This window comes from Pelobates fuscus, chromosome 6 (genome assembly GCF_036172605.1).
Source record: "Pelobates fuscus isolate aPelFus1 chromosome 6, aPelFus1.pri, whole genome shotgun sequence".
NCBI classification, from domain to species: domain Eukaryota; kingdom Metazoa; phylum Chordata; class Amphibia; order Anura; family Pelobatidae; genus Pelobates; species Pelobates fuscus.
In genome coordinates this window covers 170,109,191-170,134,108 of record NC_086322.1, presented here as the reverse complement: position 1 = coordinate 170,134,108, position 24,918 = coordinate 170,109,191, and the positions used below count along the sequence as shown (strand labels likewise).

The 24,918-nt window shown below is 40.3% G+C and overlaps 1 protein-coding gene across 3 annotated transcripts in view; it reads left to right on the top strand.

Annotated features, from left to right (window-relative positions):
- OTUD4 (OTU deubiquitinase 4) overlaps positions 1-23,891 on the top strand; it is a 60,778-nt gene extending 36,887 nt beyond the window's left edge. For 2 of the 3 annotated variants that reach the window (XM_063458481.1, XM_063458479.1), the window contains exons 11-20: positions 3,853-3,953; positions 6,581-6,711; positions 6,816-6,996; positions 8,925-9,084; positions 11,781-11,907; positions 13,085-13,134; positions 13,277-13,391; positions 13,626-13,874; positions 16,448-16,488; positions 20,713-23,891. In XM_063458481.1, the coding sequence (XP_063314551.1) occupies positions 3,853-3,953; positions 6,581-6,711; positions 6,816-6,996; positions 8,925-9,084; positions 11,781-11,907; positions 13,085-13,134; positions 13,277-13,391; positions 13,626-13,874; positions 16,448-16,488; positions 20,713-22,017 (2,460 nt within the window). In that variant the 3' untranslated portion in view covers positions 22,018-23,891. The remainder of the gene's footprint in view (positions 1-3,852; positions 3,954-6,580; positions 6,712-6,815; positions 6,997-8,924; positions 9,085-11,780; positions 11,908-13,084; positions 13,135-13,276; positions 13,392-13,625; positions 13,875-16,447; positions 16,489-20,712) is intronic. The other variant, XM_063458480.1, reaches the window with a different exon arrangement.
- Positions 23,892-24,918: the final 1,027 nt, after the last annotated feature.

The following is a 24,918-nucleotide window of genomic DNA, read 5'->3' as shown; positions in this document are numbered from 1 at the left end:
TACCCCCCCTCCCTCCCATAGTGGTCCTTATACCCCCCTCCCTCCCATAGTGGTCCTTATACCCCTTTTTTTTTATTATTAATTTTTTTTTTTATTCTTATTATTTTTTTTATTATTTCTTATTTTATTTATATATATATATTTTTCGTCCCCCCTCCCTGCTTGATATATGGCAGGGAGGGGGGCTCTCCTTCCCTGGTGGTCCAGTGGCAGTTCAGTGGGGGGGAGAGGGGGGCTGGCAGAGCTGTAACTTACCTGTTCTGCAGCTCCTGTCAGCTCTCTCCTCCTCTGCGCCGTCCGTGCAGCTCCTTCTATCAGCTCACACTGTAAGTCTCGCGAGAGCCGCGGCTCTCGCGAGACTTACACTGGGAGCTGACCGAGGTGCTGAACGGACGGCGCGGACGAGGAGAGAGCTGACAGGAGCTGCAGAACAGGTAAGTACAGCTCTGCCAGCCCCCCTCTCCCCCCAGTCTGTATTATGGCAATGCAAATTGCCATAATACAGACCTTGACTCGAGTATAAGCCGAGTTGGGGTTTTTCAGCCCAAAAAATGGGCTGAAAAACTCGGCTTATACTCGAGTATATACGGTAAATTTATTTCCTGGGCTACTATACAGTCTCAAAGGCAACGTAACCAATCTGGCGAATTTCAATTTCAAATGTAACACGCTATATTTGACCCTGTAACTTCCCAAAACACCATAAAACCTGTACATAGGGGTACTGTTTTACACGTAAGACTTTGCTGAATACAAATATGTGTATTTTATTGCAGTAAAAGCAAACAGTATTATGACATTGACAGTTAAAATGTCATGTAGAACTAAAAAAATCAAAAAAATCTTATTTTCTCCCATTTTTTTTCATATTAAATTATGTTTCATAGCTAAATATTTGATATTAAATGAAAGCCCTGTTTCCCCTGAATAAAATGATATATAATAAGGGGGGGTGCATTTAATATGAAAGAGGTGAATTACGGTTGGACAGACATATAGCGCAAATGCCAGGTTTTGTTTACGTTTTGTTCTGTTCACAACTTGTACATTTGGCTGCGGTGTTAAGGGGTTAATACAGGTGAAAATTTGAACTCTTCAGCTATGGCGACTTTTATGTACAATGTACCTCCGCGCTCGGTGATCTTGCTCTGTTCTTTTTGCTTTGTGGCTAAGTTGCTGCTGTTTGTAAATCCAATAAAACCACTTACCGTTGACCGTGGAATATTTTGCAGGGTTGAAATTTCACAACTGGACTTATTGCAAAGGTGACATTCTATTTGAATTCTGAGCTCGTCGGAACGACCCTTTCGTTTTTGCAAATGTTTATAAATGCAGACTGAGGACTATGTGCTTAATTTTATACAGTTGTGGCAATGGGTCTGTTTGGAATACCTGAAATCCTTTTGTCCATATAGCGTATAATCCTGGTTATTTATATAAGCATGTGATTTATGGCATTTGTCTAGTACCACTATGGCAGCTTAACCCCTTAAAGGACCACTCTAGGCACCCAGACCACTTCAGCTTAAAGGGACTCTATAGTCACTATATAAAAGCAAGAAAGACAGGTCCCCCAGCCTTCCTTCTTGCTTTTATATGTACTTTCATTCATTAAAAAAAAATTTCGAGGTGTTTTTATATAAAAAAACTTACCTCCGTTCCAGCGCCGAGCTCCCCGCTAGGCTGCGCCCCCTTTTTCGTCAAAATGACGAAATTGCGGGGCCCAATAGGACGCTTCTCACAGAGAAGCGTCATAGCGATGTGGTGCGCATGCGCGGCTTTGCGCTGCACCAATCGCGTTCTTCATAGAGCGGCATTGAATGCCGCCCTATGAAGAATCTGAGCGCTTTACCGCGCATGTGCGCGGAATGCGCGTTCGCGAGCTGAGCTGTCTGACTGACAGCTCAGCTCGCTTTCTAAAATTATCAATAAGGGGTGGGGGCCGGGGGGGGACAGTAGGTCCCCCCCCCTTATTGATCATTTTAGGGCCCCCACCCGCCGCACAGGGGTGGGGGCCGGGGGGGACAGTAGGCAACCCCCCCTTATCGATAATTTTAGGGCCCCCACCCACCGCTCAGGGGTGGGGGCTGGGGGGGGGGGGGGACAATAGATCCCCCCCCTTATTGATAATTTTAGGGCCCCCACCCGCCGCACAGCGGTGGGGGGCGGGGGGGGGAAGGAGAGTAGGTCTCTTCCCCCCCCCCCCCCCCCCCCCCCTTCAACCACTATTGTGGACAGTAAGCGTCCCTGTGGATTCGGGCTTCAGCTATCAGCTGAAGCTGTCAGCTGAAGCCACGCCCACAGCAGTGCTGATAGGCTATCAGCACACAAAGCGCGTTCACAGTGCTTTGTGTGCTGATAGCCCGTCTGATGTATTCACCCAGAATGCATCGGACGAGAGGCCTTTTTAGGGCCTCTGAACTCGGAAGTCCCTCTGGTGGCTGTCTGACTGCAACAAGAGGTGTTCCAAGCTTTCAATGTAAACACTGCATTTTCTCAGAAAATACAGTGCTTACAAGAAAAAGGCTCCGGGTAGCTGTAGCACTCACCTGAACAACCTCATTAAGCTGAAGTTGTTCAGGTGACTATAGTGTCCCTTTAATGAAGTGGTCTGGGTGCCAGGTCCAGCTAGGGTTAACCCATTTTTTTATAAACATAGTTTCAGAGAAACTGCTATGTTTATAAATGGGTTAAACCAGCCCTCAAAGCCTCTAGTGGCTGTCTCATTGACAGCCGCTAGAGGCGCTTGCGTAATTCTCACTGTGAAAATCACAGTGAGAGCACGCAAGCGTCCATAGGAAAGCATTGATAATGCTTTCCAATGAGACCGGCTGACTGCGCGTGCATTCAGCCGAATGGGAGGAATGGAAGAGGATCGGAGGAGAAGAGCTCCCCGCCTGGCACTGGAGAAAGGTAAGTATTAACCCCTTTCCTCTCCCCAGAGACCGGCGGGAGGGGGTCCCTGAGGGTGGGGGCACCCTCAGGACACTATAGTGCCAGGAAAACAAGTGTGTTTTCCTGGCACTATAGTGGTCCTTTAAGGACACATGACATGTGTGACATGTCATGATTCCCTTTTATTCCAGAAGTTTGGTCCTTAAGGGGTTAAACTTCCCAAACCAGAGTAGATACACTATGGGACACCGGAGTGTAGGGAAACACAGCCTTCAAAGTGTACTCAAATCCAAGTAGGGATGCAGCAACATGGAAAAAAAAATAAGAGGACAAAAGTAACGGAATATAGTGTAGTATTTCCAGCTACCAGTGAAATAAATACAAGAAATTAAAATGTTCTGGAACTTACAATCAGCAAATGGAAAAATAAAGCATAAAACACTGATAAATCAGTGTTATCTAATCTGTGAGTTATGCTATATTTTTGGTCTTGCTATTTGTTTTCAATAAAATTATTTTTTATGCTATCTGGACATTCTGGATTCTATCCCTGAAGATTTTTATCCAGAGGATTCGCAATTTTATTTCCTTGGTGGTAACCGGAAATACTACACTATATTCCATTACTTTTGTCCTTTTTATTTTTTTATATTTGAAGGCTCTGCTTCCCTACACCCCTATTGTCCCATATTATCACTAGTCATTTGTCCACGACAAAGTATGATCAATGCTTTCAGTAGCTATTTTTGCCCATATTAAAGGAATATTTATGTTAAAAATCTACTGTAGGACCAAAACCAACGTTTTCGAAATGTTTGGGCTTCAAATCAATGAGCAAATAATTTTACAATTTTTCACAAATAAATAACTAATTTTTCCTTAATTGCAATACGTTATCTAAAAAAAAAAAAGAGGGATTTTGAAAACTTTATTTATTTATTTTTTTGACTTGTTTAGGTTCGATTAGAATCAGGGGGGAAGTTTTATGGTGCTCACATTCAGGAAGTTGCCGTGGATAATGGTCCTATTGTGGTGTTTATTGAAGAACTTGCAAAGAAGTAAGTGTGATTTTGATTTTTAATTACTTATTTATCGCCCCTGCATTTCTGGCTAAATATCCTCTGTTGAAATTAGGTTTAGAGATGAATAATTAGTTAACTTACATATTTTATGGATATTATTACCCATGAAAAGTTCACCAGCACATATTATCTTAGTTACAGAAACCTTGTGAATGTGTTTATGATGAACTAATCAACTGGATGACAGAAGTTCTTCATAGCCAAGTGTTTTGGATTTTAGTGTATTAACCCCTTAAGGACACATGACATGTGTGACATGTCATGATTCCCTTTTATTCCAGAAGTTTGGTCCTTAAGGGGTTAAACAAAACAATAAACCTGTTGCTGTTAATAATTTATGGGACACTATATAGTCACCAAAACAATTTGAAACCTTAGGAAGTGGCACCACCAGGACGCCGCCCCCCCTCATGCTGCAGCCGCATGAGCGCTCTATAGAGACCCTCAGGCGGCTGCAGCACTGCCCGGGCCAGCACGTCCATTAGGGCGCACCGGCCCTAGGGGCGCAAGATATGAGGGATCGGCAGGAGGGAAGCGCACAGTCAGTCCCTCAGTGTAGCGTGGCCGCGGTAAAGGAGCATCTGTTTCCTGTACCCAGTCGGACTGACAGGAAGTGCTCACTCTGTATCCTTTCAGTCCATCCGGGTACAGGAAACAGAAGCTCCTGTACTGCAGACCGGAGCTCGGCCACGCTACACTAAAAGGTGGTAGGATTACCATCTGGGGGGGGGGGGGGAGGGAGGGAAGAGGAAAGGAGAGACCACCTGGGAGGAGGGGGAGGCTAGACCACCTGGGGAGGGAGGGGGGGCACGGGGATGTGATGGAAGGCTTACACACACACCATCCCTATACATACACAGAAACACACTATGCATCCCTTGCACACAGACACCCACACAAATCTGTCTTTTGCCTGGGGCAGCAAAAATCCTTGCACCGGCCCTGTGTGTATAGATCATGTCCTTGTGGTCTCACTGCTAAATTATCTGCCATTTAGTAGTTAAATCACTTTTTTTTTTTTTTTTTCCTCTCTCTCTCTAAACTATTTATGCATCCCTAGCAATACCTCGCCCTAGGTGTGACTCAAACAGCTTGCAGGAAAACAAAATGGTTTCATTTTTCATAAGATGTAACTTAATGTTTTTTTTAACGCTCTGTAAATTGAACTTTAATTACATAGACATGGCTCCTGCAAGGTCTAGCAAGCTATTAACAGTGCAGGAGATACATTCTGAATTAAACAGAATATGCAATATAGGAAGTGTAAGTCACATGCGGGAAGAAGTGACTAGGGCTGCATAAACAAAGTGATTTAACTCCTAAATTACACAGAATTGAGCAATGAGACTGCAGGGGCATGATCTATACACTAAAACTGCTTAATTAAGCTAAACCTGTCTTGGTGACTATAGTGTCCCTTTAAGCCTGTGTTATCCTATGAAGATCTGTGCAGTTATGGTTTTCAAGATATTTAGCACTGTATTCATGTCATATTGAGCGAGCATCAGATGGGTAACATCCTTTTTGTTAAGGGAAGCTTGAGGTAGCCAATAGCCTAGACTCCTTAAATGTGCCACCAAACCCTTTTGTTTTGCTAGAGTTCCTTTGATGTCAGGAGGGTCAAACAAATTGCATTGTATAATGTGGCTTTTCATGTTTGTTTTTATTCTTTATATTTCTTGCTGCAGGGTAATTCCTTGCTCCAAGCATAGGCTTGTTGTGTTTAGTGTGTTTCTTTTAGCCATTTGTTACTTTGCCATTTTACCTGTGTAAAATCAATCAAAATTATTTACTTATGTCCAAATAAAGAAAAACATTCAGTTAAGTATGGAGCTATTTGGACTGTGAAATCTAGAGATTGTTAATAACATTTAAAAGACTACTATACGCACCCAGACCACTTCAGGTCAATGAAGTGGTCTGGGTGCCAGGTCCCTCTAGTTTTAACCCTGCAGCTGAAAACCCCTTCAGCCCAGCGGGAGGGGGGCCATGAGGGTGGGGGAAGACGTTTGTTTTCCTGGCACTATAGTGGTCCTTTAACAATGTCTGGATTTAGCCATTCTGGCTGCAAATATGCTCAAAATGTGTCTGTTTTTCAGCCCTAAAAACCACTGCTAAACGGCAGAAATCTTTGCCCAGATTTAAAAATTCCGAACTATTTGTCTGCTGCCAGCACTTGAATATTGTAGTAGCACCTACACAGCATTCCAGAAAATTGTTGTTGGGAATCTCTCAAATCTACAATTGATCTCCGTTTTAGCTTACTTGTGCAATTCCGAATAGGACCTATATAGAACTTATTCAATTAATATATCAGACTGTCCACGCGACAGTCCAGGATCACAATGTCAGTCAGGTGCCCTCTTTTTTAAATAAATTTAGAGATTGACAAAGACCTAGCTATGCATCTATCCCAGACAGTCATGTATGCTCGCCATTTTAAATCTTCGTTTTGATTAATTCGTACAGGATAGGGTGGTGAATAAATGGGTATTGGTTGTTCTGTCAAGACCATATTTTACTAGGAGAAATAATAAAGGAAGGAAATTATTATTTTTTTTTTTTTAATTTAGCAGTACTTTTTTCTTTTCCCCATCCCCTAGACAAGCGGTTCCATTGAAAAACCTTAAACCTATTTCACTGACAATCAGCAGTTCTAGTACTGATGGGTGGAACACTGTATCTGGAAAAAAAGTTAAGAGGTCCCCTGCAAGTGGTGCAGGCATGCCGCTTGGTGAGAATCTTTTATTTTTTTATTTTTATTTTTTTTATTTTTTTTTATTGCTCCTGTGACTGGTTGGCAGCATTAATGATCACATTCTTTTCTGTCTATTTTAGTGAAAGATCACAGAGGACAGAAGGGATTGAACAGGCCAATAAAGCCACAGACTGCATCGTCCTCTCGTCTGCAGCAAAGTGCTGGGAATAAGTTACATGGGCCATCTTCTCAATCATCAGATCAAGTTGCCCAACCTGAGAACAAGGGACGGAGCAGGACTCCACCTAAAGTGCCTGTCAGGTAAACAAGCACATTGATTACCCTTTTGACGTAAGTTTATCTAGCACCGAATGGTTTAAAAAGCTAAAGGATTGATTAGGACAGTAGGTTTTCACAATATTCCCGGTTAGCGGCCTTTTGGAGTTTGGATTTCAATTTACTGTTTAGGGAATAAAACCCTCCTCCATAACACTAGCAAACACATTTTAACTCCTTGGATAAAAATCGCTGTTTAGTAAAAAAAAAGAAAATCTAGTTAGAAATCAACCAAATTGGGCACAGAAGTGTTGTAAAACCCACATATTCTAGTTATGTCATCACAATGTTTGAATTTAAATCAGATGAAAATACACATTTAATAATAGTGATTGAAATAAATTCTAGAAAAGAATGCATATAGAACAAAAACGTTTAATAGCTATGGCTATGGCAAAATACAATAAACGAACAAAAATACAATGAACTACATTAAAGGGACACTGTAGACACAAAACAATGTAAGCTTAATGACGCAGTTTTAGTGTATTGATCATTCCTCTGCAGTCTCGCTGTCCAACTCACTGCCATTTAGGCGTTAAATCACTTTTGTTTTTGTTTATGCAGCCCTAGTTACACTTCCCCTGGTTGTGACAGACACACACACTGCATTGGAAAGAAATGGTTTAATTTAGAAATTGTTGTCTCCAGCTCTGTAAATTGAACTTTAATCACACACAGAATGGTCCTTAAGGGTCTAGAAGGCTATTAGCTGGGCAAGGGATATTACTTCTAAAATAAACAGAATGTGCAATAAAGGAAATGTTAAACATTAGATCTTTTCTTAAAGGAAGTGTTTAGGAAGTCACCTGTAGGGAGGTGTGCCTATGGCTGCATAAACAAAATGATTTAAATCCTAAATGGCAGATAATTGAGCAGTGAGACTGCAGCGGCGTGCTCTATACACCTCTATACACCAAAACCGCTTAATTGAGCAAAAGTTGTTTTGGTGACTATATTGTCCCTTTAACCCCTTAAGGACCAAGCTTCTGGAATAAAAGGGAATCATGACATGTCACACATGTCATGTGTCCTTAAGGGGTTAAAGGTTCTACTTTTTTCTTTTATGTGGCCCTTCTTCTCTGTGAAGAAACCAACAAAAATCGCCCATCATTGCTGGGTCCTATCAGCTTTTGTATCTTCTTTCCATCGTTCTTATATCCTAGTGAAAAATCTCACCTTGCTCATCACTAACGCCACCTAAATTTTCCAGGAAGAAGTTAAGGTGAGAATGTAGAAACTGGACTTTTAGTGAAATTTGTCACTCTAATTTCCTATAGTTTTCTAGTAGTCACTATATTCTATATTCTAGTAGTCACTATACACTATATTCTTGTATACGGTTATTCCTTCTTATTGCCAAGAAACATTTGTACAACAGATTTAAAAGAAATCCACGCCACTAATTCTTTTCTGTAGAAACGCTTAATCTTTTAGTAATTTTCCAGTCTAAGGACCCACAAATATACCTTCTCTGATTTGGGGAAATTTATATTTTATATAGTGAACTTATTAATTTTCTGTATTTAAGGCTTTTACAAATTGCTTCACAAGTCCCAATTTTATATGAAGCTGCAGAAGTATCAAATGTGGATAGACTATTTTATATTTAGCATAATTTTTTCTGGAAATAAACTGTTCTCTTTAACCCCTAAGGGACCAAACTTCTGGAATAAAAGGGAATCATGACATGTCACACATGTCATGTGTCCTTAAGGGGTTAAGGCCATTGTTTTACATTATAATGCTGTAGAATAGCTCAGCTATCCCACATATTTTAGAAATGTGACGTACTATAATATTTTTATTTTCAGATTTGTAATTAAGTCCTTTAAATTGACATTAGTATACCATTGGTCCCCATGTTAGAAAACTTATGTCAGCCAGTATAATTGGTCAATTAACTCTATCAGCAGGAAGCTTGAGCGAAGTGATGACTCCAGTTACTTTAAACGTGAGAATGTTTACTTTGGGCTGACTCCTGAAGAGCGGAGAGAGAAACAAGCATTTGAGGAGTCAAAATCTTTGTATGAGATTCAAAGCATGGACGAAGATGCATTTCCTGCCCTTTCTGTAAGTATCATTTGTGGATGTTCTACCAACCATGCATTTTTACATGACTTGCGCAAGGAAACTCTCATGAAAGATAAACAAAGCATTTATATTTTAGTGTTTGGTAACTAGTAGATCCTAACACCACTGACTGCAGTCCACTCTTTCAAATACTTGGGTATGTTGTTCGACCCCAATCTATCTTTGGGCCTCCACATAGAAAAACCCACCATTGTGACATGCTAAAATAATTAAACTGGCTGTCGCTGTATTTAAGAGCTTTTCTGGGAAGCTCCCACCCTACCTGAGCAGAATGCTCTCCCCGGCTGTTCCCACCTCCTATAACCTCCGATCCAGTACCAGTACTTTATTTATTCTACCTCAATACAAAAAGAAAGCAGCCCGATCGTCCTTTTCCTACAGAGCGCTGGAATTATGGTACAATCTCCCGCACACTTTCAAATCTTTCCCAAGCCGAAAGTCCTTTAAGAGATCCCTCTCTACATACCTCAAAACAGAATGCACCTGTCATGCTTGATTATATATTTCCTTCCTGTTCTATGTTAAATTTTGTATATATTGTGTATTAATATTGTTTTTGTATTTTATTGCACCCTAATGTAACAATGCAATGATTTGTGGACACAGGACATACTTGAAAACGATAGAAATCTCAATGTATCTTTCCTGGTAAAATATATTTTATAAATAAATAATTTAATTATTCTAGAGTACATCTAGAGTTTGTCTGATTTTTGTCTGTATCTAGGACGCTGCCTCTTTATCCACTAACATTCATTCTAATGGACCTGTAGCAAATTTAGACAATGGCTCAGATTTTGGACACTGTGTCCATTGAATTTTATAATTTACCTCAATATGGACCATTCTTCAGAGCTGATCTGAGCGGATGAACATACTTTTATAAATATAAACAATTTATTTTAGAATTAAAAAAAAAAATCTTACTCCTTTAACCCCTTAAGGACACATGACGTGTGACACGTCATGATCCCCTTTTATTCCAGAAGTTTGGTCCTTAAGGGGTTAAAAGGAAAAAAAAAAAAAAAACCTATTTATTACATATTGCTTCTATTTAGAAGTTAAATTCAGTTCAGAGAAAGTATTGGGCTAAAATCTGCTGCAAAATTATGTTTTTAAATTCTTGCAAACCAATATATATTTGGTAATGTAAAATTGGTTTATAGTGGTTTCTTAGTAGTATACGTTTATGGGGATTTTTAGGATTACTTTGTGAATCCTCTGCAGGTTTTTTTTTTTGTTTTGTTTTTTCTGCCCTGCATTGGAAATCATGTAGAAGTACTCATTAAAAGGTGCACAGCCTCCTAAGAAAGAGGTGGTCTCAGCATGGATATGTACAAGCTGTCTGAAGTATATAGTTTTTATAAGGAAAGCTCAGAAAACGAGGAGCCACCAATCGTGAATATATCTTTATTTAAATGAAAACCGTTTAGAATGCACTCATCAGAGGTGCCAAGCTACGCACATATTAAAAATGACAGGCGGGTCTTGGCATCCTCCAGTTTCTCTGGGATTCAAACCAAAGCTGCAAGTCCTCAGGTCCTCCCTCTATGTAACTTTACTTCCTGTCGCGCCAATAGCCTTGAGAATTGATCCTACGCGTTTGTGTGAAAACGTCCCACTTCATCAGGATTATAAGCTGCCGTATCACCTCCAACATATATTCGATACATAAGGCAACCAATTGTTAACCACCATAGTGTCACAAAGTATCACACGTACAGGCTTACATTAACAAAGTCAGAGCTTTGTCTTTTACTGCCATACATATAATCCCAATATAATGGTTTTAATATATTTGTTTCTTAATACCTCTTTAGTTGGGGTAAGTTAACTTAATGGTTGTGTAACTTCCAGATATGTGTGTGCATATTCTTTCTTTCTTTTTAACTAGATATTCGTTATTATAAGTGTAGCAGTAAAAGATGGAGCTCTGTTTTTTGTTTTTGTTTCGATATTCATGATTGGAGGCTTCTTTGTTTTCTGCACTTTCCTTAATGGGAGAATATTGATTATTGGGTTGAAGGACTTGGATGGATATAACTGCAGATGAGAGGATGACACTTTTTAGGACTCTGCACTTTAATATAACACCAATTATCTTGTTGAGTGGAAGGAACTTATCAGTCCAAAGGAATAACCATGGCAATGTGATACAACACTTAGGGATTGGTGGGGCGTAACCCTAATATAAGTGTTTATCCTATTTATTTTATTTATTTATTTATTTATTTATTTTGAATACTCTCAAAAAAAAAGCCATATCTGATCTAAATGCACCTCACACAATGGAGAAAGATAGTGTTTGGTTTTAAGGTGTCAAACACAGAGCCTGCAGATCAAACTAGCAAAGATTCTAGACATGTCCTACACATTCATTGTTTGGTTCTGCACAAAGTTTCAGCTGTAAGATTTAATCTTCCCTCATCCTTGGCAAATGTTCACTAACTGAATATGACAGTAGCAGTGCAGCAGTCATGCTTGCCTAGCTGTGGATTGACTGGTAAATATGATATGTGCATTTAATTTAAGTAGCAACTTAAAAAAACAAAAAAAAACAATGTTGTCTGTCTAATGAACTGTTGCCATTTTCATGCCTGTTTTATGCCATGCTTTATCTTCTCCGGAATGCTATTTACGAATGTCTACTACAAATGTATATTTTTCCATATCAGACTACTTCTTCTGTGGATCAGGTGTCCATTCAAAGCAGTGAAGTGTTAACCTCAAAAAAGGGCTCGAATGTGAACACTGAGAAACGCATGCCAAAAAAGCCTGAAAGAGAAGATCAGAGTGAAAAAGGTTTACACTTATTTGTTAATACTAATGTAACAGAGGCACGTGTGTACACATATGTAGTCTTGTGCAAAATGTTTGCCCAGGCATGCAGGTGGAAAACATTAAACTTTAAATACCAATATGTGAAGAATTGGCATGATGCATTTGATTCCTAGGTTTCATTTTCTTTAAGCACATAAACTCTTATGAACTGTTCTGTACTGCCGTCACAAAATCAATGTCTGTTAAGTGGTATTATTGAATTGTTGGCATTTGAAGCACAGCGGAACCAACTCTGTGTAACTCTAAAATGGATGCCTAGAGTGTATTGTATCTGAGTATGTTTTATTATTTTTACCAAAAAGGTATCCAGACAATGCTTAAGAATCAGTTAAAGCTTTTTCTTTAGGCAGAGAATTCTGTTTTCACCGCTCTAGGCATTTCTAACAAAGATATTGTTTGGAATTAAGTGATAACTGCATTAATGGGAACTTCTCTTGTTGATGGTGACAAGTTTACCGTCAATAGATATACCTCTTTTCTGTGCCAGGTAGCATGCCAATAAATAAATTAACATCTATACTTGTTCTTCCAAATGTAATTGTTATTTAAACCTAAAATAGTAGACAAATAAAATAAATAAATAAAAACCTCTGGAGTGCATAAAGAGAATTAGCAGGGAGTCAGATTATTTCATTATTGTGTTTAATAATGTGATTTTTGTCGCAAGAAGAGTGCCTGAAGAACATAGTGTGAAGATACACCTTATCTTCATTATAAGACTTTCTCAATAGTGGTGAAATTGGCTACTAAATCCCCTCAATATACTACTTGACCTGACATTATACAAGTCTTATAACATTGAAGTGGCTACTCTCATCACCAATAACTATACGTGGCTTTTTTGGTTTTATTTTTTTTTTATTTTTGGTAAGTGCTAAACTAGTTGAATTGATGCTATTCCATTGGGTTTTGAGTGTTGCTTTTTAATACATGCAGGTCTTTTCCCAGTCAATACAGGTTAATAACTGCAAAGCACTTTTAATGTGAATAAGGGCTATTTTTCCTTATTGTTGCGATATGGTATAACTAAATCTCTTCTCTTGTCTACAGTCAGAACAGTTCATGTGAATATCTGTGTTTGAAGTAGAAATGTCATCCAATTTAATGACCATGCCTTGTCTTTGTCATTTTATTTCAGCCTCTAAATCCGCTCAAGCAGAAAAAGTGATTGACCAGAAAGCTGCTGAGGTAGAATAATTTATTTCAAATAGCTTATATCATGGTTATTCCAATTTCAGAAAAAAATACGAATTTACATTTAAATGTAAAGACGACTTTAAATTTTTTTTTTTGTCTATTACCATTATAAATTGGTCAATGTGTCTTTCAGGAAGTCGTAGAGACACCAGTGACCTCAGATAATGACCTTGTTCTTCCATCACCTTCTGAGCAACCAACATCAACCACAGTGCCTTCTGCAGCCCCAACAGAAACCACCTGGTCAGGTCAGTGCCCATCTCTATATTAAAACCTTGCATGCATATGTTCATCCTACCATTTAAATACACAATTGCTGTATCACTGGACTAACTTGTGCTTTAGTGATGATCTGTTTGTTTTGTATGGTCTTCTGCAGCTTTTATGCAATGGAGCTCTTAACAGCTTTCCTTGGGTGAAAGAAGAAGTAATTTCCCTTTTAATACAGAGCTGTCTAATGTCATTTAAACCTTGATTCTTAGGTATTCCAGCACAGATACCTGCTTCTCCTGGTATTGGGGCTACTGTGTTACAATCTCAGGTAACCGCTGCCCCATTTACACAACTTCCTGTCTCTGTACCAGCAGTCAACCAGCCTATGCTGCCTATACCTCAGCCACTGAGTGCTTACCAAGACCCACTGTATCCTGGTTTTCCTTTAAATGAGCAGAATGAAAGTGCCGCTCTACCTCCTTACTCGTTTTCTAAGGTTGGAGAAGACCTTCCTACTGGTAAGTAGTTAAACCTAGTGGAAATTACAGTTCTGAACATCTTGCAGTGATATGTATGCGAACACTTGTATTATATTAGGATTTTTGGAGAATGCACCTATGCATGTAGATCACTGCAATGCCAAGAGACCAACATTTCTTTAATATTTTTAATTTAATCTATCTAATGTATACATTAAATTCTGTCTACATCTATGCAATATTCCTCAATTTGCATATGCAAACTCCATTTCAGCAGTATTCACAAAATGTAAATGTTATAGCATTTTAACAAGTGTGCTAAAAGAGAAATCATTTGTGACTTGCACACACATCCATAATTTGCATAAAGCAAACTAGATAGTGTGGATCGATCCCTTGGTGACCATACTCTCCTCTAGGCGAACGTCTTACGGATATAATGGTTCAGGATAACCTGAATATCCCAGGTCTCCCTATGGGTCCATAACCCAAGAGCTGGACACCATTAATTCTGGCCTTACCCCCCTTCTACTTGGCTCTTCCCTGTGTTCATCTTTTGTTTTGTATTCTTGTTCCTTGGTTCTTTTCATCGTTGGTTTGTGTACTGCTTGGTAATTTTCAGCCAAATATTACCAGAGTGTATTTATATCTTTGTTATAAATTAAAATCTCAATACAATATGACTCAGCTGGTGGACAGTAAATCCCATTAAACTGTTACAATAAATGATGAACAAACAGTTTGTGGGTTCTAATGCTGTAAGTAAGGTTGATTCTTATGTCCCAACTTTTTGTTGTCTTACTTTTCTTTCTCTCTTTTTTTTTTTAAATTTTTTGTTTTGTTTTCTTTGTTATGATGCATATGTTTGAACTGCTACTATAAGGCCATTTATACGGTCTATATTGTGCAGGCGAAAAGGGTTTATTTTCTTTTGTATGTCAAATTGAAATATTTCTCAAATAGACATTTACAAAAAAAAGTTGGTGATTTCATCACGCACAAGCATATTATTATAATTTTTTTTATATATAGGCTAATACTTAAACACTACTTTTGGAATAAAATGACATGCATGTTTAACCTCATTATTTAATTGGGAGTATATCTGAGACCTGCTTGCAAAAGCTGGAGATCTCTTGTCTGCAGCCTCGGTCTGTGCCATGGAAATATCCAAGCTGAGGATTCTCACTGAGAAGCATTAATTTTTAGGGAGCCAAGAAAAAACAAGTGTAAAATGAGACCTGTGGAAACAGGCACACCCTTACAGGCATTTTGTGACTAGGAAGAGATGGTAGGCAAACTCTAGCAGAGCGCATCTGCCACTTCCGTTTGGAATTGGGAAGATGACCTTTCCAGCTGTCTGACAGCTAGGGAGTTGTTGTTTTTTTTTGTTTGTTTTTTTTAAGTTCCCTATTCAAATAGCAATATACAGTTTCATAAACTGTATAGAAATAAACGATCCTCTTTAAAAGAATTTAAAAAAAGACATCAAGATATGTGTGTGTGTGTGTGTGTGTGTGTGTAAAAGTAGTTAAAGGACCACTATAGTTCAAGGAAAATCAACTCGTTTTCCTGGCACTATAGGGTCATTAGGTGCCCCCTCCAGGTTAAGCCACTTACCTTTCTCCATTGCCTGGCTCCCTCGGCACTGGGGAACTCTCCTCCCTCTGCCAACGTCAGGTCCGAATTTGCATGCGTGTCAAGAGCCACGCATGCATTCAAACCGCCCATAGGAAAGCAATACTCCATGCTTTCCTATGGACGTCCAGCGTCTTCTCACTGTGATTTTCACAGTGAGAATCACGGAAGCGCCTCTAGCAGCTGTCAGTGAGGCAGCCACTAGAGGCTGGATTAACACTCAGTAAAACATAGCTGTTTCTCTGGGTGCCTATAGTGGTCCTTAAATCTTTTCTTGGCAGTAAAGCTACATTTTACATTTTTTAACTCTAAATATCTATATAATATAGAATGCATACTATAACAATCTCAAACTAGCTTTATTATGTACAAAAAGTACCAAAGTAAAAACATACAAAAAATTTTTATAAACACAATGACAGAAGCAAGGGCAAATACAATAATGTAATGGTAAAATACCAAAAAGATTCTTACAAGCCATAAGACAGAAACACGAGTTACCAAACCCCCCCAATGTTTCGGCACCAACTGGCTGCCTTTATCATGGGTACCTGTTTTTTTAACTCTAAAATGCATTCAATCCTTGAACTCCTCTCTAGTATTTGGATTACTTGGTGGTGATTAAAAAAATAATTGCCCCACCAAAAATGTATGTTTTATCCTAAAAAAACTGTATCCTGATGTCATTTTTACGTGTACCTCATGGTACCGAAAAGGAATGACCACGTAGAAGTAAAAATAACTGCAAGACCTCCTGGTGTCATTGTAAATGTTATGCCATATGTGCCTACTAGCCCATATTTTGAAGTTCTATCTTAAAATGCCATGTCTTTTTGTAGTATGAAAATGATCGAATTCTGGGGTCTATGCATGAGCGTTGTGGTAACGCTAACTAGCAAAATATACAGGCTATTGTAATTTCATGTTTGTTTTAATTTGAAAAATATCTAACTTTTAAAATGTTTATTCTGTAGATAAAAGTATTCTTCGATTCTTCTTCAACCTAGGTGTAAAGGTTAGTTGTTTTTTTTCCACATTTCCTATCATTTAATTCAGAAATACATGGATACTTTGTGACCGTAGATCAGATCTTAAAGCGGCACTGTCATCCGAATCCCGTTTTTTTTTTTAACCCCCCTCCCGCCTCCACTACATCCAATCGACCCCCTAGTCACCCCCAAATGCCCCTAAGCCCCCCACATTACCTCTTTTTAATTCTTTATCTTCTGCCCCGATCTTTATTCAGGGCGCCGCCATCTTTGTGTGGGTAGGTGAAGTCCCTGTGGGACACGTCATCTACCCACACTACACAGACTGTGAGATTCCCGCACATGCCCAGTGAAACACCTGGACATGCGAACGGGAATTTCATCTATTCATTCATTCATCAGACAGACGAATGAATGAATAGAAAAAATCAGACGAACAAACTAACACTGAGTATCAGTGTTAGTTTGTTCCTTCAGTTTATTACAAGGAGGGAGCTACCGGCGTGCAGCTCCCTCCTTGTAATATGTAACTATAGAAGCGGCAGGGAGCAGTGCTCCTCGCCACTTCCTAAGCCCCCCATGTCCCCCCTCACTCTATGGGGGTCAATATGACCCCCATAATAGGACAAGGGAGATTAAAATCTCCCCAATACCCCTACTCGCTATACCGCGAGTAGGGGTATGTCCACTAAACAGTGAGCAGCCTGTGGCTGCTCACTGTAAAAAAAAAAAAAAAAATGGTAATAAGGGGGGGACCTACTGTCCCCCCGGCCCCCACCCCTGCGCGGTGGGTGGGGGCCCTAATAAAACAATAAGGGGGGGGGAACCTTCTGTCCTCCCCCCCCGGCCCCCACCCCTGCGCGGTGGGTGGGGGCCCTAATAAAACAATAAGGGGGTGGGACCTATTGTCCTCCCCCCCCTGGCCCCCACCCCTGCGCGGTGGGTGGGGGCCCTAATAAAACAATAAGGGGGGGGACCTACTGTCCTCCCCTCCGGCCCCCACCCCTGAGCGGTGGGTGGGGGCCCTAATAAAACAATAAGGGGGGGGGACCTATTGTCCTCCCCCCCTGGCCCCCACCCCTGCGCGGTGGGTGGGGGCCCTAATAAAACAATAAGGGGGGGGACCTACTGTCCTCCCCCCCGGCCCCCACCCCTGAGCGGTGGGTGGGGGCCCTAATAAAACAATAAGGGGGGGGACCTACTGTCCTCCCCCCGGCCCCCACCCCTGAGCGGTGGGTGGGGGCCCTAATAAAACAATAAGGGGGGGGGACCTACTGTCCTCCCCCCCCTGGCCCCCACCCCTGCGCGGTGGGTGGGGGCCCTAATAAAACAATAAGGGGGGGGGGACCTACTGTCCTCCCCCCCTGGCCCCCACCCTTGCGCGGTGGGTGGGGGCCCTAAATGACCCCCCCCCCATCAAGGTGACTAGGGGTCCCAAGCCCCTAGTCACCCCCCACCCAAAACATTCTATCCCCTACCTACCCCCCTCACCCTAAAAATAGTGAGGGGGGAATAAAATAACTAACCTGTAAAAAAAAAAAAATTAAACTTCCCATTTGACGTCTTCTTTTTTCTAAATTCTTCTTACTTCAGCCCCCCAAAAGGCCAAATAAAAATCCATAAACCCGTCGCACTTTAAAAAAAAAAAAAAAAACGAGCGCAAACAAAAATTAATCCATCTTCACCCATGGAGGGCACGCCGCGTACTGAGCTCCGCAGGGCGGGTCAAGGCTTATAAAGCTTTGCCCCGCCCTGCAATTAGGCTTAGAACACAATGATTGGTTGGTTTAAGCCAATCAGAGTGCTCTGTGTCATTTTACACAGCGTGGGAAAATTCAAAAGAACTTTCCCACCTGTGTAAAATGACACATAGCACTGTGATTGGATGGCTTGAAATCCATCCAATCACACTGCTCTGTGTCATTTTACAAACGTGGGAAAGTTCTTTGGAATTTTCCCACGCTTGTAAAATGACACAGAGCACTGTGATTGGATGGCTTGAAAACCATCCAATCACAGTGATCTGTCATTTTACACAGCGTGGAAAAGTTCTTTTGAATTTTCCCACGCTGTGTAAAATGACACAGAGCACTCTGATTGGCTTAAACCAACCAATCATTGTGTTCTAAGCCTAATTGCAGGGCGGGGCAAAGCTTTATAAGCCTTGACCCGCCCTGCGGAGCTCAGTACGCGGCGTGCCCTCCATGGGTGAAGATGGATTAATTTTTGTTTGCGCTCGGTTTTTTTGTTTTGTTTGTTTTTTTAAAGTGCGACGGGTTTATGGATTTTTATTTGGCCTTTTGGGGGGCTGAAGTAAGAAGAATTTAGAAAAAAGAAGACGTCAAATGGGAAGTTTAATTTTTTTTTTTTTACAGGTTAGTTATTTTATTCCCCCCTCACTATTTTTAGGGTGAGGGGGGTAGGTAGGGGATAGAATGTTTTGGGTGGGGGGTGACTAGGGGCTTGGGACCCCTAGTCACCTTGATGGGGGGGGGGGGTCAAGGGGGGAGGACAGTAGGTCCCCCCCCCCTTATTGTTTTATTAGGGCCCCCACCCACCGCGCAGGGGTGGGGGCCCGGGGGGGAGGACAGTAGGTCCCCCCCCCTTATTGTTTTATTAGGGCCCCCACCCACCGCGCAGGTGTGGGGGCCAGGGGGGGAGGACAATAGGCCCCCCCCCTTATTGTTTTATTAGGGCCCTCACCCACCGCGCAGGGGTGGGGGCCAGGGGGGGAGGACAGTAGGTCCCCCCCCCTTATTGTTTTATTAGGGCCCCCACCCACCGCGCAGGGGGGGAGGACAGTAGGTCCCCCCCCCTTATTGTTTTATTAGGGCCCCCACCCACCGCGCAGGGGTGGGGGCCAGGGGGGGAGGACAATAGGTCCCCCCCCTTATTGTTTTATTAGGGCCCCCACCCACCGCGCAGGGGTGGGGGCCAGGGGGGGAGGACAGTAGGTCCCCCCCCCCCTTATTGTTTTATTAGGGCCCCCACCCACCGCGCAGGGGTGGGGGCCAGGGGGGGAGGACAATAGGTCCCCCCCCCCTTATTGTTTTATTAGGGCCCCCACCCACCGCGCAGGGGTGGGGGCCGGGGGGGGGACAGTAGGTCCCCCCCCCCCAATCTTTTGTTTTTTACAGTGAGCAGCCACAGGCTGCTCACTGCTTACTAGACATGCCCCTACTCGCGGTATAGCGAGTAGGGGCATATTATTTACTAATACTAAGTAATCTTTACTTAGTATTAGTAAAGTTGGCTGAAAGACCAATTCAGGTCTTTCAGCCTTTTAGTAGATAGCTCCCTGATACCGTGGGAATTAGGGAGTTATCTACTAAGCGGCTGCAAGATGCAGCCGCGGCAATGAATAGGATCGGAGTTTCATTCATTAGAATGAAATTCCGATCCGAACAAAGTACCGAATTGCATCCTAACACCAATGGAGAATTCTGTTAGGATGCAATTCGGCAGTTTTGCCGGCGTTCTGTCTAAGTGACAGGACGTTTGGCAATACTGACAGGAAGCATTGTGGGAACAGGGAGGAAAGCTAGGGATCATGGGAAAATTGCTCTGACCAGCGGAAATGAAGCACACTTTGCTCCTCCGCTGGTCAGAGCTGGTCAAGCGGAGGAATCCCATAAGACAAAGAGTCCCTACTTTGTCTTATGGTTTTAAAGAAAACTAAAGAAGACAGGAAGAAAAGAAGAACAGATCCTGAGAGAGGGGTAGAAGAGGAAGAGATTGAGGAAAGGTAAGTTCGGCATGACAGTGCCGCTTTAAGGAACCTGAAATCTGCAATATGTTTTTTTTTTATGTACTGTTTTTTTATACATATTTTATTTATAGTGGTTACTCTTTGTGCTTCTACTAACCATAATGTTCTGACTATACCAGGGGTAGGCAACTTTCGTCACTCCAGGTGTTGTGTACTACATTTCCTTTAATGCTTTTACAGCCATAATGGTGTCAAACCATCAGGGTTGAGGTAGTCCACAACATCTGTAGTGCTGAAGGTTGTTTTGACTACAGAAAGAAAGCTGAATTTTATATGGGCTTTCGAAATAAGATTTTAATGGTCTGTTTGCTTGACTGGTTGTGTGAATTGACTCTGCAATATCTAAATACTGTAATGGTGTCTAAATAGTGTTTTGGCTTTGTATTTTGCTAAAAATGTAATATATTATATAAAATATTTTAAGTGTGTGTCTTTAAATTGGCCTCTTCCCCACCTTACTTATCTTACTTTTTATTTTCAGGCATATACATATCACATGCTGCCTCCGGTATCTTATTTGAACCCTTTACGGCAAGCATCTATGTGTAGAATGTATCCAAACTTCCATTTGTACCCACAAGGCCACTGGGTACCACAAGAAGCATCAGTAAACCAAAGTCTTGTAGATCCATCCATTTTTGCCCATTGTAGTGAAGTACAGCCAGAGAGTGGGAGTGTTGTATCTTCTCCAACACTGGAAGCATCATTTGTTCAAGCCTCTGGTATTGAAGAACAAGTAGGTGTACAGAGTGGATTGGAGGCAAAGGACCAAAATGAGTGTCAAGGTGCAGATTTTAGTTCAGTGGCTAGCAAATCAATGATCCCACATACTGGATTTGGGCACGGTCCATATATGGGACATCTCCCAATAGCACCTACGTTTGTCCCTCATTTTTGGTATAGTTACCCCTATCAACCGTACATTGAGAATCCTGTTATCAGACAAAATGTTTTCATTCCTCCTCAAATGAGACAGATGCCTGAAAACATTGCACTGGGAGAAGTTCTTGAAAATAATTTAACTGAAGCCACTAAAAAGCAGTCATTGGAATCTGAGAGTCCACCGAAACCTGATGGGCCACAGCTTGCTGGAGCTATAAATTGTCCATCTGGTTCTAATTTTTCTTCAGTGAAAGTAGAAGAACTGAGAAAGGTTACACCTTCTCCTGTTGAGTATCAGGAATCTCCAGGCAAGGCTAAAGACAACAAAGTAACAGGTCCAGGTATAATTACAAATGTTCGACAAGTTCCTGTTGGGCAGCAGGGCCTTCAAGCAAAGCCGAAGGACAACCAGGCCGCTGTTTCATCTGTAACTTCAAGTGCTACTCAAACTAGGCTTGTTCAGCAGGACCTTCCAGGGAAGACCACAGATAAAGAAGCAGCTCTACCGGTTTTACCACAAACTGTAACTGATGAGGTTGGTCATAATGTCCCAAATCATAAGGTTTCAGTTTGCCAGTTAGTGGATGCTATAGGAAATGTACAAACAAATGCTCCAGAAGTAAGGCCTGCAAGAACACGGGAAGAGAGTTCAGAGGATGAGAGGGAAGTGTCCAACATGTTGAATAGTGGAAGAGCAAAGAATTTCTACAACCAGACCTACGGCACAAGGAGGCCTAGAAATGAGAAGTACTATCCACCTGGAAGAGGCTACCATTCAAGAAATGAGGAAGGCTGGCGAGCTCCGAGAGGTAGAGAAGAAGGCTATCAACATCAAAGAAATTTCAGGGGCAGGCCATATAGAAGGCGAGCTATGGGGGACAGCTACAAGACACAGTATGACTAGTGTCCTGTTGTACTGCAGTGTGAAGCTGAGCTATTTTTTATTTATTTAAACTAAAAATGTTTCAAAGTAATTAAAGTACAAAGTGGGTTCAGGGAATGGCTTAATACATTGAAAAGTGTACCACCAGGCTTTGGTGGGTGGTGGTTTGGTTAGGTTTATGTATATATATATATTATTATTTTTTTTTCCCTTGTAGCTCCTATATTAAAAATGAACAATGGTATATGGGCCTTTTCTGCAAATATTAAACTTTGGAAAAGTTTAATCTTCAAAACTGCTTAGTGTTGCAGACGAGAGGTGCATATAATGGACTGAGCTGTGGTCTGCTGCAAAACTATAATGCACTGAAAAAAGTAAAAAACTAAAAAAACTTTCTCAGAATAATAAGGCAGAAAATGGTTGTTCCGCAAAACAAATGTTAATTTGAGGGTACAAATGCATTTAGGTTTTGTAGAGTTTGTCTTACAGCTTCAGTTTCTTGAATACATTATTTTTGGTTGTGCTTCCACTTTATATGCCTTTCATTTTGTGATCTCCCAACTGCTGCCAATACAGAATGGATGAACAAAATGTTATTGCATAGCATATATGTTGTTAATGTCAAACTGTTTAAGCAGTTCAGTATTGGTGATGCCTAAAATGGGTTGCCAGTCCAGACAGCAACAAAATGCTTAAAGGGAAATCCAAAAAGGAAATAGGAGTGATGTTTTATTATTTTATCTAACCAAATAGATGTCACTATTCTTTTTGCGATGCAAGTTACTTTTGTCTTCTAGATATATATGTTCGCAAATGTATAGAAAAATAAAAAAAAAGACTACAGGAAGCAGCTGGATTGCTTTTTAGTAGCAGACTTTGTATTACGTATTATTGACATAACTTGGAAAGTGTTAAGTAACATCAGTATCTCCAAGTATATGCAACACTTCATATCCGAGGTATCAAGAATGCCAATATCACCACTTCAATAACATTTGTAATGACCTTTATTTGTATTCTGCTTGGAATATAATGCTGCTTCCTGTGTCTTTATTTTGCGGACTTTATGAATTTATATTGGTTGCATCAAAAAGATAGTTGCTGAGCAATCACTGTACTTATGGATACAACATTGTTTTGTACAGGTAATGTTCTTATTTCTAGCCAAAAACAAGACTTTGAGATTGTGAACTTTTTCCCCCTCTTTTTCTCAGTGTATTCATTGTAATCCTACGTCTTGCTCACTCTGACTTTGGGTTATGATGACCGATGCATATTTGGATCTTTTAGGTGTCACTAGTCGTATACCATGCTGTTCAGGGGACGCTTTTATTTGGTTATGCCGTAAATATTAATTGCTGCTAGCAATAATTACATACAATTAATGTGCCCTGTTCCGTCAGAGATCAAGAAATGAAAGGAGCAGACCATGCTATAATTTGCACTGACTTATCTTGGATGTTTTTGAAAAAGACATTAAATCAAGTATTTTATTTGGAATGTGTTAACATGCTATTCATTACTCATAAGTTGTTTAATAGACCTTTTAAGTTGCATAGAGTTTAACATATTGTTTCTTTGTTTTTGTTTTTTTGTATTGAACTATTTAACTGCTCCAGCATTCACTTAATTTCCCATCATAGGTTTTGCATTTTAAATGACTCTTGAATGTTTTCATCATTGTTGACAATTTATAATATGCTTTATCCTTTTTTTTTTTTTTTTTCCTTTCATTCATGCTTTCTTTCTTTCTATAGAAATTTTCACAAAGCATATAAATTGTCATTTGTGTGATTCCTGAGTGCAGTGTCTTTAGGGAATGGCTACTATTGTCATTATGTTTACATGGTTGTTTTTATTTCCTTTATACGTACAATTAAAATTGATTTAGATCTTGGTCTAAATAAATTATTGCTTTTTCCTCTTAACTTAAAAAGAATGTTTTCATCTGTAAAAGTCAACTGGTGTATCAAGTATCTGATTTCTCCAGACAAGGAGCTCAGAATATATGTAAAAGGATAGTCAGAAATTCATATTTGTACAGGGTGAAAACATAAAGGATAATGTATATGTGAGCGGATTATAGAATAAGTGGGGAAAATGTATATTAAAACAGAATAGGGATCCGGCTGGTATCACTGTAACAAATAAATGAAATACCACATAGTGTAAATCCCATTTCCAATAACAGGAGAACATAAAGGAACGCCCACTACACCATCAATGGACTTCCAGGATTTATCATATTTAAGGGGACACCAGAGAAGGAGGTATAAGGCTTGTATACTTGATTGTAATTTTTTTTTTTATTGTACTTTTTACAATACTGGACCCTGAGGTTCCCTATAGGGAATGAAACACGTAGGACCGTTTCCATGATTATATTTTAAAGGATTTAAAAATATGGAGAGAATGAGTATACCACATCTGGTACATTTAACACAAATCAGGACCTTCTTGCTCTAGATGCAGAGAATACCTTTTGTAAGAATTGGAATTTGTATCTTTCATCTAAACACATGGGCCTCTTGAAAATATAATTGAATGGATTAAAGCTATATAGACCCCATATAATGTATTTAAACATTGAAAAAACTAAAGTGCTCTGTGCAAAAAGGCTCTTATTATAAAGTGTTACAAAAGATATATGACCCCAGCTACTACACAAGTGTAAGATTGTTTGTTTTTAAACTTGGAAAAACAATCATGCAAAAATAAATCCTAAACGGAGTAACACTGCCACTACCAGTAAATAAAAAACATGAGATATAGATAGATAGATAGAGATATATATATATATATATATATATATATATATATATATATATATATATATATATATATTTATTCCTGGCCATACCCATGGCAGCATAACAATGGGTAGCTCCTCCCTCTCCCTAATTAGACAGGAACCTAATTAAA